General features: G+C 49.6%; 2 protein-coding genes across 4 annotated transcripts in view; one reads left to right on the top strand and one right to left on the bottom strand.

Moving 5' to 3' along the window:
• PTGDR2 (prostaglandin D2 receptor 2) overlaps positions 1-18,902 on the top strand; it is a 42,046-nt gene that overhangs the window by 4,414 nt on the left and 18,730 nt on the right. The gene's annotated exons all lie outside the window — the stretch shown is intronic.
• CCDC86 (coiled-coil domain containing 86) lies at positions 606-7,729 on the bottom strand. The gene is made up of 4 exons (XM_084772040.1): positions 6,871-7,729; positions 3,482-3,611; positions 1,738-1,812; positions 606-1,572 (listed from the first exon to the last, which is right to left on the bottom strand). The coding sequence occupies exons 1-4, from the start codon at positions 7,617-7,619 to the stop codon at positions 1,453-1,455; spliced, it is 1,074 nt and encodes a 357-aa protein (XP_084628166.1). The 5' UTR covers positions 7,620-7,729; the 3' UTR covers positions 606-1,452.

The following is an 18,902-nucleotide window of genomic DNA, read 5'->3' as shown; positions in this document are numbered from 1 at the left end:
TCTATCTAGAGAGAACACCATCCAACCTCTCCTCAGTACTACAGCTGCCTCCCAGGGACAAGAGCTGGCAGCCATCACCTCCAACCTGCAGGTAGGAGGGGTAACTTGTATTAGACCCAGCCCATCTCCCACACATCTAATGTCCTCCCCACTGTGAACAGACTGCAGGGCAGCTGCCTGGGACTCATCTCTACATTCCAGGGGAAGTGGAACTGATGTCAGTAACTGGTGGATGTGGAAGACCAGGGATGAGAAATTCTCAGGATCTCCTGAACCACTTAAGGCCAGGTTTGCCAGTTCAGTGCCAAGCAGGCCTCAAGCCCGTGGCAGGTGCTTCTCAAACTGGCTAGTAAAATGTCACCCTCAAGTCCCTCCTGCTTTACTCAGAGCACAACATACCTGTCATTCCATGTATTTTAATCACCCCCCCCCCCCCAAGATAGGGTTTCTCTATGTTATCTTGGCTGTTCTGGACTCACTTTGTAGATCAGGGTGGCCTTGAACTCACCAAGATCCGCCTGCCTCTGCCTCCTGAGTGCTGGGATTAATGGCATGCGCCACCACTGCCCAGCTTTTTAATTGTATTTTATGAGACTGTCACACCATGTATTTTAATTGTCTATTATGAGAATGGAAGCCCAATGGGGCAGGGACTTCTGTCTTTCTGGGAGCCCAGAGCTGTACTTGTGCAGACATTAATAAACACTTCTGTGGTAGATCATGAAGGCACAGCGAAAGCCCCAAGACTTCTACAGTGCAGTGTGGGAAAGAGGTGCTGGAGAGGAATCCAGTTCCCCGGAACTCCCCTCTTTAATCCTTCAGTGCCAAGCGAGGGAAGGGCTGGCTGGCTGAGGGGACAAATCAGTAGATTGCAAAGTGGACAAGGAGGCATTGGGAAAGTGGAGGAGCTGACTTTGGACAGCAGGCCTCCAGGTATGGGCTAGACTCAGGACCCCAAGACAGGGAGTTACCAGCTTTTTGGGGAGCAAGAATTCATAATTCAAGATATTTTTTGTTTTTTACCACAGGGTTTCTGTGTAGCCCTGGATGTCCTGGAACTTGCTCTGTAGACCAGACTGGCCTCAAACTCAAAGAGATCTGCCTGTCTCTGTCTCCTGAGCACAGGGATTTAAAGGCATACACCACCACTGCCCAGCAACAGTTGAAGAATTTTTTTTTTTAATTGTTATTTGAGACAGGGCTTCTGTATGTAGCCTTGGCTGTCCTGGAATTCGCTCTGTAGGCCAGGCTGGCCTTGAATTTATAGTTTAAGACCTTAAGGCACTTTAGAAAAGATGGGGACAGTTAAATCTCCTATGAAGTCTTGGGTTCCCTCTGGGCTGGGCTTTCAGATTTGGTGTGCTGGCCCCAGAAGAGCTGTCTGACAGTGGCCTGAGAGGTGCCTTGTTTGGTGTGGCTCTAAGTCTTGAGGTCTCCTGGGCTGTCCTGAGCTCAGACCTTGGCTACAGGCCTCTGGGGCGGCTGCTTCTGGAGCAAGGCCAGGGTGTCTCTCTTCTCAATGGAGCGCAGCTGCTTCTTCTTAGCCTTCTTGAGCTTTGCGGGGTTTCGAATCTGAGGATGGAGGAAATGGGAGGCATCAGTGTGGCTGAGGACCCTGTGCCTGTCTCTGGGGAAAGGAAGGCAGGGGCATAGGACTGCAGCTGGACAGCGAACCATGTAAGGCAGGGAGCCCAAGCACTGTAGCGGCCTCGTTCTGCACCTGAGTGGGGTACTCACCACTTGGACAATCTCAGCCTTGCGTTCATTCTCTAGGCGGCGTCTCAGGTTCTCAGCCCGGCGCTCTTTCTTCTCCTGAAACACACATAAGGGGAATCTCAGGCTGGGAGCTGAGGGGGCCCCAGCACCTCAGGGCTCTTGGTTAGTGACAACTAGCACAATCCTAGAAGAGAAGCCTGCTTGGCCTCCAAGTTACTTCTAGTGGGGAAAGGTGGAAGCCTAGGCACTTGGGGAAGAACAGGGATGCGATGATTGTGTTCTGAGCCTGGAGCTGAGACCCACCATGGCAAGAACACCTGGCTCCAAATTAGAAAGGTGGGTAAACAGACATCTGAGACGACTGTATGGGCCAAGATGTGGGGGCTTTCCACCCAGAAGCTACACGCAGGCGGAATGGCCCCTTCAACTATGCATGCTCTAGCTGCCAGGGAGAGGGCTGGGATGGCCCTCTCCTTCATGCTACTTTCCCAGGTTTCCTTCTGCCCAGGCTCAGGTGTCCCAACATGAGGATGCAAGACCAGGGTATAGCTGGTTGAGGTGCCAAAGGCTCTGGAGGAACCTGGTCCAGCTTGAGTTTTCATTTAGCTACTTTCTAAATAGGTTATTGTGCTGGGTCTATGTCTCCACTTCCTCACCTTTACAGTAAAGTTGACCACAGGACCCACCTCATCAGACTGACTTGAGTGTGATTAAGCCTGGAATAGTGCCAGCTCTCTGGGGAAACTCAGAGCCTGCACTGGGGATGGGAAGCCCAGGGCTTCCTACCTATACTGCTACTGTACTCCACCAGGGCTAGGGCATGGATGGTGGCTCCAACACTGATTGCTCTGTGGTCAGGGCCTCTCGTGCCTGGCTTTGATATCCAGGCCATGTGAGTGGCCTGGGCCCTTGGAAAGGAAGTGACCTGTGCTCCTATGTATTAGGAGAGCTGGGAGGATGCACTTCTTCACTTGCTCATGAGATGGCAACTGTTTTGTCTAAGAGGGAGCCAAAGCTACACAGGTAGAGATGAGGCCTCAGGGACAGACAGATCTGGAGTGCCTCTAAGCTAGGTGGACTGGCCCATGCTCCGCCTCAGTGGCCAAGCTGGGACCACAGATCTGAGACAAGTCATTTGACTTTCAATCAGTGCTCACCAGGCTAATGGTGACTCCTGAACTTGGTCGTGGGAACAGAGCTGCTCACTAACCACAACCCAGCATGACCATGCTTACTCAGCAGTGCCAGTTGAAGTGAAACTGGGACTCTTTCTGAGGCGTCCTGGAGGATAAGGGTTTGGGACCAAGCCTCTGTGCTGCTAGAACCCATGGTGTTCTGCATGCCAGTCAAGTGCTCTAGCATAAACCTTTAATGAGGACACTCTTGGTTCTGAGATGGAGCCAGGGGAGAGAACTGGAAGGAAAGTGCAGGGGATCACCCAGGGATGTGTGGGAGTCTTTTCTAGAATGATAGCAGCACATCTGAGGCAAGCTTTCCTCTCATAAGCAGGTCTCAGGTGCCTGATCCCATGGCACTGAATGCTCCTGCCACACGATGGCTTGCTGGCCTTTACCTTAGGTGCCTTGTTCTACTTCCAAGTCTCCTGCATGTCCCTGAGCCAGAAGCTTAGACAGCTGGTGGCGTGGGAATCCTATCATGGCCCTCATGCCTAGGGCTCTGACTAAGCTATACTCCCCCTCGCCTGGTGCCTACTGCAGCAGATGTGTATGTGGCCTCCATGATCCAGGCTTGGATGGCCTCTTACCTGCCGGCGCCTCTGTTTCTCCTCCTCCAGGTGCCGGGCAAAGTCCTTGGCCAGCTTCCTCTCCTGTCGCTCCTTCATCTTCCGCTGCCAGGAGGTTCGCAGGGGCTTGTCCTGAACCATCTGGGAGAACCTTGGCAGGAGAGGAGGCACTTAGGGGGCCTCTGGGGTGCTGCCTTCACACCTGCTCTCATTGGATCTGCTTCCTGTCCCCTCCTGCCTGCCTGGCACTCAGCTTTCTACAGAATCTTAGGATGGAACAGGCTGCTAAGCATGTGGCTGTACCTCTGAGGCAGGCCTGTGCTTTCCATTCTAGAGAGGATCAAACAAGGGTTCTAGAGCTCTCTCATTCCTGAGTGTAGGTCGGGACTCGAACCTTTCTGTACCCATATGGCCTCAGCTGTGAGGTTCTGCTGCCACCAAACATGGTGAGTGGATGCCTCTGGAGATGAGGTGCTCACTCCTTAGAGGGGGATGGTTTTGCTTCCAAACAGCAAGGGTAGGGGGGCTTTTCTGTAACAATTCTGATTTTTCTCTAGTTTGGGGGCTGTGAAGATGGTAAAGTGAGATGAGGGGGTTTCTGAGAAGTCTGGCTATTTTGGAGAGTCAACTGTTTTTAGAGTCACAGAAGAATGGAGGTGACTTCTGTGAGAACACACCAAGGGCATGCTTAAACATCCTAGGAGGGGAAAGTGTAGGGAACAAGATGAAGCTGGGCCAGGAAATAATGAGAACTGTTGAAACCGGTGATGGGGGGCTGGAGAGAAGGCTCAGAGGTTAAGAGCACTGACTGCTCTTCCAGAGGTCCTGAGTTCAATTCCCAGCAACCACATGGTGGCTCACAACCATCTGTAATGTGATCTAATGCCCTCTTCTTGGCAGGCAGGTGTACACGAAGGCAGAGCACTGTATAAATAATAATAATAAAATAATAAATACATCTGTAAAAAAAGGAAACTGGTGATAGGACTCTTTTCTGTACATTTGAAGAGTTTTGTGATAAAAAATGAAAATAAAAGGAAGACAAGCCTCCACATTTGGTGTCTCTGGCCCATCACCTGCCAAGCCTGCTGGGTGTCCCATGGGCCAGTTCTTTTCTTGTCTTATCCCCAGAAATGTAGGGCTCCTCAGCAGACTCTTCCACAGTGGCCCTTCTGCTTCCCACACTCTGACCTAGACTCCTGCGGGAGTTTCTATTTACCTCTGTCTGTCTCGAGGAACCCTGTCTCTGAAGGCCTTGGTGCTTTCTCGGCAGTCTGTTCCTGACCAGATGAAGGTCACTGCTTTTCTGAGCTGCCTGCTCTCTTCCTAGGAGTTGGGCAGAGTCTGGAACTTGGCTCATTCATCAATAGCCTGGTTCTGGTCCCTCCCACTGAACTGTTAGCTTCTGATCCCTTCATGCTCCTCTCTTACCAGGTCCCCAAAGGCTTGCTCAAGACCCAGCTTCCTAAAACCAGAGCAGTGGGTGTCTGGTAGACTTCTTTCCCACCCTTAAATACCAGGATTTAAGAATCCCAAAGAGACAAGATGATGGAAGGCTAGGGAAGTCAGAGCCACAAGAACACAAGGTCATGTTTTTTTTTAAGAGCAGCAGTGCCAAGAGAACGTTCGGTTATGGAAATGGACCAAATCTCTTCTGTCCTGTAAGGGAGTCACTATACACAGGCTGCTGTAGCACTTCAATTGTGGTTCATGTTATTTCATTTAACAAAATTAATGTAAACAGTCACATGTGGCTGGTGGCTACAGCACTGAGGCACTGCTGATGTACAGCACCAGTTATTGGAGATGGAAAACAGAGCTGGATGTCTGGCCCTAAGCCCATCCTTCACTCACTGCCTATGTGACCCTGGGCAAGGAAGCCTCTCAGCCATGTCACCCTCCTGTGTACAGATAACAGAGTGAAGAGGGGAAACAGCTGGGGAAATCTGGGACCAAATACCCTATCTCCTTACTGGTGATTGCTCTCTTCTTCCCACAGCGCAGCACAGCCCCTCCATACTCAGTAGAAGCATCTTCCCCACCTGAGGGCGAGTGCAGGGCCCAATGCTCTACACTGAACTCAACTAGCTCATCACCCTCTTCCCAGGCTAAACCAACATCTTTGGCTGGCTACCCAGGGCCATCAGTAACTTGGCTACTGTGACTTGCTGGAGCACTGAAAAGGAGCAGCTTCAAAGTTTCTCTGATTGGCGCCTTTCTCTTTTAAGCTTTTCTCTCTTTTGTTTAATGGGGTGGGCACAGGGGGAGGGGCAAGACCCAGCACCTAAGGTTTAAGAGTATAGCAAAATTACATGTGTAAAAACAGCCTGCACAGTCCATCTTTAGTCAATGCCATTTTCTTAAAATCCCTCATGCCCCATTCCCTTATTGTAATGATTCTTGTCTCTGGCCAGTAGCTGAAATTTCAATTGAATCCCACTTCTCTTTCTCTGCTGCCTAAATGATGCCCGTTCCATATGAGCCTCCTCATTCCTTGACTCAAAGACATAAACTGAGCATTACGATGCCCCAGCACTACAAGGGCAAGGAAGACCTCCTGTCTCAAACAGGCTGCAACCCAAGTCAATCTGGTCAACAGAGGCAGGTTAATGGGTTCCGTTCACAGGCTTTGTAACCAAATCTGTGTCCTATGTGTCATTTCGCCTCCTTGAGCCTTGGTTTCCTCAGCCCTAAAGCATCAACACTAGTAACACCTGCTCCAAAGGGTAGAGGTAAACGTGATTCCATGTGCTGCTGGGTGTGAAAGACTTTCCCTTTAGCCAGTTCCTAGTGAAGTGATACTAACCAGGGTCTCCCTCATCAGATATGGCAGACAAGGGAAAGGTTTTAAAGTGAACTCGGAACTCTGGGCAAATGGGAGAGCCTCGCGGGCAGTGGCACATGCTTTTCATCCCAGCACTAGGGAGGCAGATCTCTGAATTCCAGGGCAGTCAGTGCTACATAGTGAGACCCTGTTTCACAATAATAAATAAATAAATAAATAAATAAATGGAGGAGGAAGTTCAAAAGAACCCCGCCAGCCGGGCGTGGTGGCACAGGCCTTTAATCCCAGCACTCGGGAGGCAGAGGCAGGTGGATCGCTGTGAGTTCGAGGCCAGCCTGGTCTACAAAGTGAGTCCAGGACAGCCTAGGCTACACAAAGAAAGAAACCCTGTCTCGAAAAACAAAACAAAACAAAATAAAACAACAACAACAAAAAGAACCCCGCTGAGGGCAGGCGTTGGCTAAATGGACTGAGGGACTCCTTTCTCAACCCCAAGACATTCTGACATTCTGATTATGATTATGTGTTAACTTGACTCGGGTGAGCTCCTTCCAACCCTGGTATTGCATTCGGGTCCAAACACACGGAGACTGCAGCCAGTCGCCCATGCTATGCCTCACTTTACCTCTTCTTGGAGCGGTCTTTCCACACACGGCCGGATTTGGGCTTCCCCTTCGGGATTACAGGAAGCTCCTCCTTCTCCTTCAATTTCTTGGGCGCCGGGGCCTGCGGAGAAGACAAAACCCGCTTCTTTTTGTCGAGGGCCCCTGGCACCGTCTCGCCAGCCGGAGGTAGCTTGCTTGGCTCTTGCTGGAGCTCTGGGGAGCTAGGTGCCTGGGATGTCAGCTCCTGTGCTGGCTGAGAGGGCTCGGGGCCCGGTGCTTGCTGACCCAGGCAAGGCTCTGGGGATCCTGGACCTGTTTGTAGCTGATGCTGGGGGGATCCTGGGATCGCCTCCTCCTTAGCGTGGGCCACCTCTGAGTCCAGTTCTCCCTTTGTGGGAGAAATTTTGGATAATTCCTCTCGTTGGGGGGATCCCGAACTCGACTCCGTCTGTCCTGCAGGTGACTCCAGGCCCAGATCTTGATGAGCGTGGAGGGACCCAGGGTCAGGTTCTGGCTGCCTTTGGGAGGACTCCACGCCTGCATCCTGTCTCAGACACGGTAATCCCGGGCTTGTCTCTGGCTGAGGTCGGGGAGATGCAAGGCCCAGCGGCGGCACTCTCGGAGACTTGGGCTCGCTTGTTTCTTCTGGGCTCGACTTGAAATCTACAAGGGCCCGTTTCGCCCGAGAAACTGCATGCTCAGGAAGGGGCTCAAGGCACACAGGTTTTAGGCCTTCTAGCCGCCGGCTGCGCCTCAGCGGCGTATCCATCGCTCACATGTAGCCTCCGTCGCCTTCGGAACTACCGGCGCCTTCATATGACGTCAGACCCGTCCACTTCCGTACCGGGCAGGAAGCGCACTTGGGGGAGACGCCATGCTGGGGGTGATGGTTGGAAAGGCCGACTGCCTGCCCCTGGGGAGGGGTGAGCGGGCCCGGTGGGGTGGGGGTGGGAGGGCGGGCGGGGCAGGAGCGACAAGGGCGGGAGCTTAGTAGACGCATGCGTATTGTGGTGAGCTCGGTGTTAATGAGGTTTTTTTTTTCTTTTTTTCTGGGTTTCCGGGTTGCGTTTTTAGCAAACAGCGTTTTCTAGGTGCCAGAGAATCAGGGCGTACTTTTTTTTTTCCTGAGAGAAGAGGGTAGCAAAAAGGCCGAGGGGGTCCTTAGGCAGCGTTTACTCACTCTGACACAGTTGGCCCGCAAACGTAGCGTTTTCTTCCGGCCCCAGCTTTCTCTTTGGTGACTTAGTGGCTTTGTGCTGTGTTACAACGGAGGAGGTCCTGGGGGGCTCCAAGAGTGAGAAATCTGAGTGTTGAGTTGGCTAAACCTTCCCACCCTTGCTACCTCTCACTTCTCCCCTACTGTGCTCAGGTTTACAGGTAGTAGGTCTCTCAACACTGTCAATAAATCAGCCATGTTTCAGGTCTGAGGCCCAGAAAACCTTCAAAGCTGGTTGTCAAAAGCTGGGGTTCACAACCTGTGCCCGAAGTCAGGTCTGGCTGCCCAGTCCTCAGTAAGCCGATTGAGAGAGTCAAATTAAAAGTGGAAAGCCTTTTTAAAATTTGTTTGTTTGTTTGTTTATGTTTATCGAGACAGGGTTTCTCTGTGTAGCCCTGGCTGTCCTGGACTCACTTTGTAGACCAGGCTGGCCTTGAACCCACAAAGATCCGCCTGCCTCTGCCTCCCGAGTGCTGGGATTAAAGGTGTGGGCCACCACTCCTAGACTGGAAAGTCTTTTTTAAAAAGGAGATTTATTCAATATGGCCATACTGGGAAGAGGGGCATAGGGATGCAATCACCCAAGTCCGACCTCAGGGTCCTGAAGTTACATAAAAATTCAGACAATGAGCCAAGGATAAGCACATCTAAGCAGTCCGGATCAGCCCACCAGTGACCCATCATTATCCGAGTTTTAGTCTCATCCTGACAAACTTTTAGAACTGTGAATTCTCTTCCCAGGAGACAAGTTCTTGGAACCCTATCCTTCTCCCAGAAAAAGAACTCTGGGGGAAATGACCATTTCTTTGGGTTTGATTGTTTTATAGGCTGAGATAGAATACCTTCATTTCTGCCAGAAATGAAGCTGACCCAGGAGGAGGAGGTGGGGGGGGGGGGAGGGGGAGGCGGAGGCGGCAGGGAAGATGAAAACCCAGAGAAAAGTTCCTGCAGGGTGGAGAATTCTTGAGTACACTGCCTAGACACTACCACACATGGTCTCAGATGCGTACTGATGGAGGTGACCTGAGTCTACCTTTGGGGGTAGGGGATAGACAGGTTCTCCATGTCACTAGAAACAGCTGCACCCTTGTGTGATAATATCCATCCGTTCCTGCCTCCCTGCTGTGAGCTCAGAGCCCTCAGGGTTCTGAGCCAAGGACTGCTGCAGGCAGTTGTAGTTCGGGTACTAACTCTCCCAGCTCTTCCGGCCTCTCCATCCTTAAAGGAGTAGGTTCGGTTTGGTTACTTAAACTCCTGCCGGTGCCTGACTGGTCCAATACTCAGGACCACAACGTGGGGTACCTGGGGCTCTGGAGGAGATTACATACCCCGAGTCTTGCTCAAGGCTGCCTCAGTTCCCCCTACTTCCTGACTCTTACCTCTACCTGGGAGGATCACTTGCACGTATTGATCAGATCATATCCCAGGCCTGCTTAGGATAACTCAGGCTAGTGTGTGTGAGGGAGATGGCTGTTGGAGAGAAGACCTCGGGTGTGGTGCCAGTGTGTTTGCTAGCGCGCAGCCTGCCGACGTCATTGTGTGCAGGGATCAGGGGAAGCTCCTGAAAGTTCCTGAGGAAGCTGCTTTCTGCCTCAGTTCCATCAAGTAGGAGGATAAGAAGGGGCTTTTTGTGCTCCCCGGAGGCCTCAACAGGGTTCAAGCCCCAGGCTTTTGTAAAGGTAACTTGGTAATTCATGTACCCTCAGGCTTTTGCCTGCCTCCCTTTCCCATTCATTTATGGTTGCTCCTAGGGAGAGGAGGGGGGGCACTTTGCAAGCATTATTTGCATGTACATCCTCATCTCAAGAGTTGACACTTGTTACTGTGTCAAAAGATCTCCTGGGTCTTGACTGTCCTGGCAGTCTGGCCTTGTCTTTCAAGATGCCAGTGCCAGAGCCAGTGCCAGTGTGTGTGTGTGTGTGTGTGTGTGTGTGTGTGTGTGTGTGTGTGTGTTCCTGTGTCCTCTCAGTAGGTATTTGCCTCTGCCAGGGCAAGGTGAGATAGTACCTGGCTCACTGTGCTTGAACCTCGGCTCAATCATGCATATCACTGTGTGCCCCTGCCTGTATAAATCACGTGTGCCCATCTGTGTGTGTTTGTGCACCTCTATGTATGCATCTGTCAATACAAACCATTGTGCTAGGATTGACAGTTGTTTTCCCAGCTTGGTAATCCAGGGGACTAAAAGAACTCCAGGAGACCCCTGGTAGGCAGCAAGTGTTTAGTTAGCGCTGGGGATTTAAAAACTCAACTGTGCTGCCTCGATTGGGTGGATGACTAAAGCCTAGGAGAGTATCTGATCCATATCATGGGTCCTTCTGTCGGCACTGGTTTCCTCCACTCAGCAGATCTCAGGTTACATAAATAAGCCAGGCCTTGCCCAGTCAGCACATGTGTGACACTCAGCCCCTCCAGTGCATAGACCAGGGGCTGTTGGGAACAGGAATGTCTGCAGGAGGGCCAGTTGCCAGGCAGCCAAACTTCCAGCTCTGTGACTAATCCTGGCTCACAGTGTCACTCACTGCCTGGCTTTGGCCAAATGCCTTACCCTTTCTGTGCGTTGGTTACCTTCTGGGGAACAGGGAGATTTTGGGGCTTTGGAAGCTGGGTGTGGTGGCGCACGCCTTTAATCCCAACACTCAGGAGGCAGAGGCAGGCTGATTGCTGTGAGTTCAAGGCCAGCTTGGTCTACAAAGTGAGTCTAGGGCAGCCAAGGATACACAGAGAAACCCTGTCTTGAAAAACCAAAACCAAACCAAACCAAACCAAACCAAAACAACAAAAAAATAAGAGTTGGGGCTTTGGAGTCAGACAGGCCAGGTGGGACTCCCACCTCTACCACTTATTTGCTGTGTGATCTTTACCAGTACCCAAGTCTCTCTGTGCCTCAGTTTCTATATTAATAAAACGAGAGTCACAAGAACAGCACAGCTGCCTCCTGGGGTGGATGTGCAGAGTAAACAGGGTTGCATGTGTACATACCAGGCAGCAGGCTTCTCTCTGCTGCTCACAGTTGCTTATGTTTTCAAAGACAGGTTTCCTATAGCTTTTAGTCAGGCTGAAATCTCCCATCTCTCCAACTGTCTCCTACCTCTCCACAGGCTTCCCTCTCCCTCTCTCGGGATAGACTGCACTCAGCACTGAGGATTCATCCTCTTTCTTCTTCATAGTTCTCAGCATTATGACAGCTCCTGTGCTCTTCCTGGCAGTAAGCCACCATGTAGACCTCCAGCGGAAACCCTCCATGTGCCTCCAGCTGTCTCATTTCCTCCCTTCCCTTTCTGTTACCTCTCCTTTCTCCCTGCCCCCCTTTTCACCTTTTCTTCCCGCACCCCCCATACGCCCACCTCAGCCATCTTGGTTGGTCTGGAACTCACGTCAATCCATCTATCTTATCTTCCTCCTGAGTGCCTGCTACAGATGTGAGCCACTGTGCCTGGCTAGTATAGGGCTTCTGTTGAGTTGTTTTGACCTCTTTAGGGTCTAGCTCCTCTCAGGTATCTCTCTTGACCCCCCTCCTTTTTGGCAAGTGTGAACAGCTGCTCTCAGGTGTATGTACCGTGAATTGGTTCCACAGAGTACATGGAGTAGGGCAGAGGCCAGCTCTCACTACAGCGCTCATCCCTGCCCCTACCTCCTTTGACCATGGGTGGGAGGAGAAGCACAGGACCTTTCCGTTGTGCCTGCAGGGTTCTGGGAAGCTGCTGGGTTAGGGAAGGGTCATTCCAAAACTCTGATACCTGCTGCTCAGGGTGGAGGAGGGCAGAGGTTTTCTCCAGATCCTCTCAAAGCATCTGCAGGTTTTGCTGAAACAGGAAGGGGTGTCCCTGCCATCCCTTGGTTGGATGAGGGTAGGGATAATTGTATGTATATGGGTGTGTGGTGGGGCTAGTTTCTCTTCTCTCCTCAGGGCCCTGCTAACCTTCATAACTGCTCCCTGCCCTGAACAGGTCAGAGAAGGGGTTAGAAGTGACCTGAGCAGGTGGAAGTAGGGATCCTAAGAAGGTGGGCATCTCACACCCATCCCATCCTATTGCTAGTGCATCTCACAACAATGTTTTTCCAGCTTCAGTGAGAATCAGTCAAGTGCAAGGTGTGTCCAAGCCTTGAATATTAGGATTCAGTATGCTTGGTGTGGAGTTGTGGCCTTAGATTTGTAGCAAACTCCCAGATGTTGATGCTGGTAGTGTAGCGGTGCTGGTGGGGGTGGTGCTACTGCTGCTGGTGGTGGTGGTGCTGCTGCTGCTGGTGGTGCTGCTGCTGCTGGTGGCGGTGGTGGTGCTGCTGCTGCTGGTGCTGCTGGTGATGGTGGTGGTGGTGGTGGTGGTGGAGGTGGAAGTGCTGATACCCGTGGTAATGGTGCTGGTGTTGGTGTTGGTGTTGGTTGTGGTCCACAGACCACACCCTGAGGATCAGTGTCCCAGAGAGAGATGAAGGGACCCGAAGAGTCTGCCTTCTTTGCCTTCTACATAGTGCAGAGGCTGAGCTCACCAGCATCCTATCATTGACTAAGAACTGATTATTTCCCCTGTGCCTGATACTGGAAGTACATCAGGGGAGCAGGTAGTCATGCTCCTGCTGCCTTGGAGGAACTTACATCACTTTAGGGGTTCATCTGGAGAACACAAATCTGAAAACCCTGAGGTAGTTTGAGCAGGAATGAATTTCCCTAATGAGCAGGAGAGGTAACGCTATCTCGGAGAGGCCTTATGGCTTGCTGAAAGTTACTCAAATGTGACTTTAACTTCCTCTTCTCAGCTTGAGATATGGTCCCACCCCACCTATCTGGGAGCCACTACCAGAAGTGCTTGGGGCCCGGCTTGAATGGGACAGTGACAGGCACTGTGCTCCTTACCAGAGGGCGTCAGCTGGGGCTTGAGTGTAAAAGGAGAGCTCATCAGAAAGACAGGTAAACATGTCCCAGTGTCACACACTCAGACTCTCAGTTCCCAGGATCTGGTCAATGTCAGAGTTTCGGAATAAATCATTTCCCTTCTCTCCCTCCCTGTTTATTAGCTGAACCTGCTCATTTCCTCCACATCTGGCTTCTTGACAGCTCTGTTTCCCTCTGTTTTCTCCACAGTGTGATATCCACTTCTGTGGTGTTTGTTCCTCTCAGTCAATATGGAGGCCTCATTTCCATGGCAACCTCTGGAGATGTACTTTCAGTAATTCTGGGGATGGTACCCAGGGTTTCAAGCATGCTAAGCAAGGATTGTAACACTGAGCCATACCCCCAGCCCTTGGAGGTATTGACTTGGTGACTAAGAAAGCATGAGGTCCCTTCCCTGGGCCACAGATTAAACTGGTCCCTGGCTTAGTGGCAGGGATCTCAGTTCTCTCTACCCACACACATTGCAGTAGCTCAGACCAGCCCCAAATCTTGGCTGGATGGCACATTCAGCCTCATGTGGGTCTCTCTCATGGGAGAGACCTTTTCTGTTTTCATGGAACCCTCAGATGTCTAACCCTACCCTAGGAACGGGGCTGCCCATGGAACTCACAGGATCACAGAGCAGGGTCTGAGCTTGCTATCATCCTGTCATTTGCTTACATCAAGAACTGATTGGCTGTGTGCTCTGTGCTCATAATTCTGCATCTCAGATGTTCTAACTCATTCTACCAAAGGAGTATCATAGAAACAGGCAGGTTGTTTCCTCTGTAAACACCATTTATCTGCAGGTTGAAAGGCATGCTGCAATCAAGATGGCCAGAAATACTGATAAGAATGCATTTTACTGCAGTAAGTAGATTAGAAAGTCATAAACATGTTCAAGTTTCACTGGTAGTTTAAAACCATCAAGATCCTGTCCAGAGTAGTTAGCACATAAGGGTGATGCTTACAGGTCTTGTCTGATTCTCCAGGTAATCTTGTTTTTCAGAGGTGCAGGGACAGAAGCTGGTCAGTGGTCCAGTGAGGATTTGAATACAGAGCTGTGCTTCTAAAACATGTGCTTCTCTGCCTTTGTGTCTCAGGCAGTTAATCTAAAGATAGAGTAAGTTCCCACTTGCAGCCTAGGCTGACTCTGTTCTTTCTAAAAAAGACGTTGCAGGTCCTTAAAAGTTCTCCTCACCTGGGTACGATGCTGCCTATCTGTAATCCCAGCACCCAGGAGATGGGGCGATGCTGCCTATCTGTAATCCCAGCACCCGGGAGATGGGGCGATGCTGCCTACCTGTAATCCCAGCACCCAGGAGATGGGACAAGGACAGGCAGGGGTTAGCAGATGAACCCCTCAGGACTTGGGGGCCAGCTTGGATATTTAAATAAAATGAGCTAAACTAAATCAAGGTAATTAAAATAAAACAAAAGCAGACTTCCTATAGAGATAAAGAAAAGATTAATCAGAGTGATATTTCTGTTCTGTGCTTCTCGAGGCAAAACACAACACTCAGATGTTATCACTTTCTGCTTGTGTGGTTTTAGCTGTTTGCTTTCAAAATGACTCTGCATAGATTTGGACAGACTTTCTTGGAAAGGTGTTAAGGACTGGGTTTTCCAAAGCTGGCCTGGGTGGTGTCTTCCAACCATGTGACCTTTTACTCTGTCACCCAGACACCCCTCAGGTACTATATCCCGCTCTCCTTCAAACTCCATGATAGCCTCCAGCTAATGGAATGCGGCAGGATTGTTGTTATGCATTTCCATGGTTGGATCATGGCATGCTGAGTGCTTCTGCTTGGCTCTCATGGGATGCTGGCTCCTGGAACTCATCCGACTTGCTGTGAGGAAGTACAAATCACCCTCTGTTGAGAGACCACCTGAGCTGTCTTTGGCAGCCCAGCCAAGCTGCCAACATCCTTCATCATCTAGCAGGTGGGAGCAGAGATGCTTCTATTCCCCAGTCATCAGGTCATTCCTAACTTTGAGCCTGGGACCATCAGAGGTCCCAGAAATTATGAAACAGAGATACTCTCTCTGTGTCCATATCTATCCTGCCAAACTCAGCAGCAGTTATTTCACACCACTAAATCTTGGGATGACTTATTAAGCAACAACAGCGACGGGCATGGCAAATACATCTGTGGCCTTTTTTGTCCCCATTTCCTAGGGAAAGGTGATGGGCAGGGATGCCACCTATGCACTATATGACTTCATCAGAGGCAGACTGGATGACAAGCTCTTTCTTGATCCTTGGCTGTAATATATTAAGATAGTCTACTGGCTTTCTTGGTGTGTGTGTGTGCACATGCACTCAGGCTATAGCCCCAGCTCTTTCTTAGGTCTGTTTTTCACTGTCATTTCCCTGTGCTTAGTTTTTCATTTTTAATTTTCTTTGTTGCTATATTCTTCAAATACAAATTAGTACTTGTTACTTAGCAATTACTTATTAATAATTGTCAAATGACTGAACAAAGATGAAATACCATGTTGGTTAGGGTGAAACTATCTGAAAAAATGGCTTAGTGGTTAAAAGTACTTGCTGCTTTTGCATAGGACCCGGGTTCCTAGCACTCACATGGTAGTGGCTCACAACTATCTGTAACTCCACACAGAGGGGTCTGATGCCCTTTTCTTACCTCCATGGACACCAGGTGTGCATGTGGTACACAGACATGCATGCAGGAAAACACATACATAAAATAAAAATAAATAAATCATTTAAAAATTATCCTTGAAGCTGGAGAAATAGTTCAGTGGTTAAGAGTGCTTGCTGCTCTTGCAGAGAACCCAGTTTCAGTTCCCAGTACCCATATTGGTTGGCTCGTAGCCATCTGTAACTTCAGTTCTAGGGCATCTGATACTCTGTTTGGGCCTCTGGGGCATTGCATGCACATACACTCATCCAGGCAGACACAAACATACATTAAATAAACAAACAAACATCAAAAACCTAAAATGACCCTTTCAGAGAATCTCACTAGCATCACCATGTTCTAGATGCTATCTATGATCATGTAATGTTATATCCTGGGCAAAGACAAGTTCACATTGTAGTGGGAATAATAGTTCCAGGTCTCAACATTTTTGTTGTTGTTTTGATTTTTTGAGATAGCATCTGTCTATGTAGCTCTGGCTGCCCTAGAACTCTCTATGCAGACCAAGCTGGCCTCAAACTCTAGGGATCTGCCTGCTTCTGCCTTCTAAGTGCTGGGATTAAAGGCATGGCCATCACACCAGAGCCCATTTTCCTTTCTTTTCTTTTCTTTTTTTCTTTTTTTAAAGATAGTCTTGTGATGCCTAGACTGGCTTGGACTGTGGAGTCCAAGGTGGGCTTGAGGTCACAGTTGTCTTTTTGTCCCTCTTGACTACTGTGGTTATAGGCATGTGTTACTATATGGGCTCCAACATTTTTATTTTAAAAGGAAAAAGCAAATAACAACAGTGAAAATACAAGTATTGGTAGATTTCAGGCCTATACCAAAGATCTTCAGGTATTAACCCCTTGGCATCCTGGTAGCATTAGAAGCTGTCAACAAATAGTCATCTTCCCGGGCCACGGGGCAGGAGGAACACTGAAAATGGATGAGGAGTTACAAGAAGCTGTTTCATGTGGCTCAGGCTTCTTTGTGCCTGTAGACCTCACCCAGAGGCAGAAAAGGAATGAGTGTCCCTCTTTTCCAGGACACTAGTGTTTCTACTTTCCCAAACTGGATAATCCCCTTACACGGAAGAAAAGTGACTGGCTTCCCTAGCCCCAGTGCCTGCCTATGTGGAGAGGCCTCATACTGTGCTTTACAGGTTCATGGCCACTGGCCTGCCTGTGGGCCACCTAGGTCTCAGTGAGCAGCCCAGATGTGATATGCAAAGTGCCATTTGCAAAGAAGGAATCTATCAGCCTTTAAAACAAGTTCCGAAAAGTCGCCTGGGGGCTGGATAGATAGTTTGGTGATAGAGAACAAATGCTGCTCCTGCAGAGGACCTGAGTTCTGTTCCTAGTACCCAAGTTGGGTGGCTCACCAGTGCCTGTAACCCTAGCTCTGTGCATCTAATGCCCTCTTCTGGCCTCCGAGAGGTCATGCATGCATGTGCACATAACCCCACACAGACGTACACACATACATATGTCTTTAAAAAGCATCTTTTCAAGAGAAAATGACATGGGGTAGCACAGAATAAAAGAAACACACACAAACCTGAAAATCAGTAAAGCCATATTTAGAACAAGCCTTATTATTGTCCCTCAGTAAGTCAGTTCTGTAATTTGTGAATGAGGAGAGTAGAGTAAGCGCTAAGAGAGGAAAGACAGTTGGAGAGTGTTCTGTTGGTGTTTGTGCTACAGGCTCATGTTGAACAGAAAGAATGAGGGCAGTCATTGGTATTAAAGGGATACTGGCTTCCCCTCTCCCCACTCAACTAAATTACACACAAACCAGAATTTACCACATCCCAGTAACATAACTTCAGACTATCCCCAAAGCCACAGCCAACACCCAGAATGAATTCATCAGGGTAGTGGAGCTGGGTGTGTCAGCGGAAGCCAGAGATACCAGTGTGGTATTTCAGACCCACAATGTTCCAAGTTCTGCACACCCATACTTTTCTGGGTGCAGCCTGTGCAGAGTAGGTGCTGCTGGCCCTAAGTCACAAGCTCTATGTCTAGGCAGGCACCATCTCAAATTCATGGCATCTGCTGAGGTCTGGGGGAGGCAGGGGTTCTGCCAGCAGGGTCAGGTGCCCAAGTTCAGTGCCCCAGGCCACACCACTGTCTGCTGGCCTCCAGGTGGACGTCTCTGGGGTTTTCTATTTGTAGAGTGACTTTTCCAGGATCTCCGATGATGACAGAATTCACTGTCCAAATAAGAGCTCTGTCCGGATGGGGCTAACAGTTGTGAGCAACTGACATTTCCTGGGAGATATGAACACACGTCTGTTTGCTCTAGATGATGAGTTAATGACAATGGAAAAAACCCCAAGCCCACACACATCTAGCTTAGTGAGCCAGATGTGAGTTTACTGGGATCGCTTACAGGAGCATGGGTGAAAATCTACTTCTAGGAACACGGAAAGCTTAAAGGCAGTTACATGACCAAAAAGCCCATGCCTTGGTAGGTGTTGGCACATAAAAACTACATCCCTGCAGCCCCTGTTCAACAAGAAGGCAGCTCCACAGAAGAGTCTCCATCTCCCAAGTTATTGCTTCTTGCTTATATTACTTGGGAAAGGGACCTGTTGAGTCTTGTAAATTTCTGTGCTGCTTGAGCCTTTTAAGTTTCATCAACTTCCTTAGCTTTTACATTTTTAAGAAAAGATTTATTTTTATTTTATGAATATGAGTGTTTGGCCTGCATATGTGTTTGTGTACCATGGAGGCAAAAGCGGGTGTTGGATTCCCTGAAACTGGAGTTCCAGACAGTTGTTAGCCATCATGTGGGTCTTGGGAATCAAACCATGTTCCTCTGGAGGAGCAGCCAGTGCTTTTAACCACTGAGTCGTTTATCCAGCCCTTTAATTTACTGAGTCTTATGATCTCCTTTTCCTCTCGGAAGGAATGTTTCTTTAAAAAACATATTTGCTTATATGTGTGTTTGTATCTCTGGGTGGGCATAGGCCCAAGACATCGGGTCCTGACTGTGAGCTGCCTGAGAACGATGTTGGGAATTGAATTGGATAGAGCAGCAATTACTCTCAACCATCTTTCCAGCTCTCCCTGTCCAGTAGGGAATGCTTCAATTTGGAAGGCATAGCTACATAACACAAGGTCTGTCAGATCCCTTTGACCACTGTATTTGAATTCGTCCCAGATGGTGGTATGCAGTAGATTCAGTTGGACGCCATGTGTCAGAAGTGGGTGCCAGGGCATCCTCTCTTTGCTCACTGGTGGATCCATGCTGCCCTTCTTTCTCTAGGCAAGGTACCTTGATTACAGCACTTATTTCTAATTAGTGACCCAC

Source organism: Acomys minous (genome assembly GCF_964271855.1).
Source record: "Acomys minous genome assembly, chromosome: 2".
NCBI lineage: Eukaryota > Metazoa > Chordata > Mammalia > Rodentia > Muridae > Acomys > Acomys minous.
The sequence above is the reverse complement of the archived record's forward strand: the minus strand, read 5'-3'. Positions and strand labels throughout refer to the sequence as shown.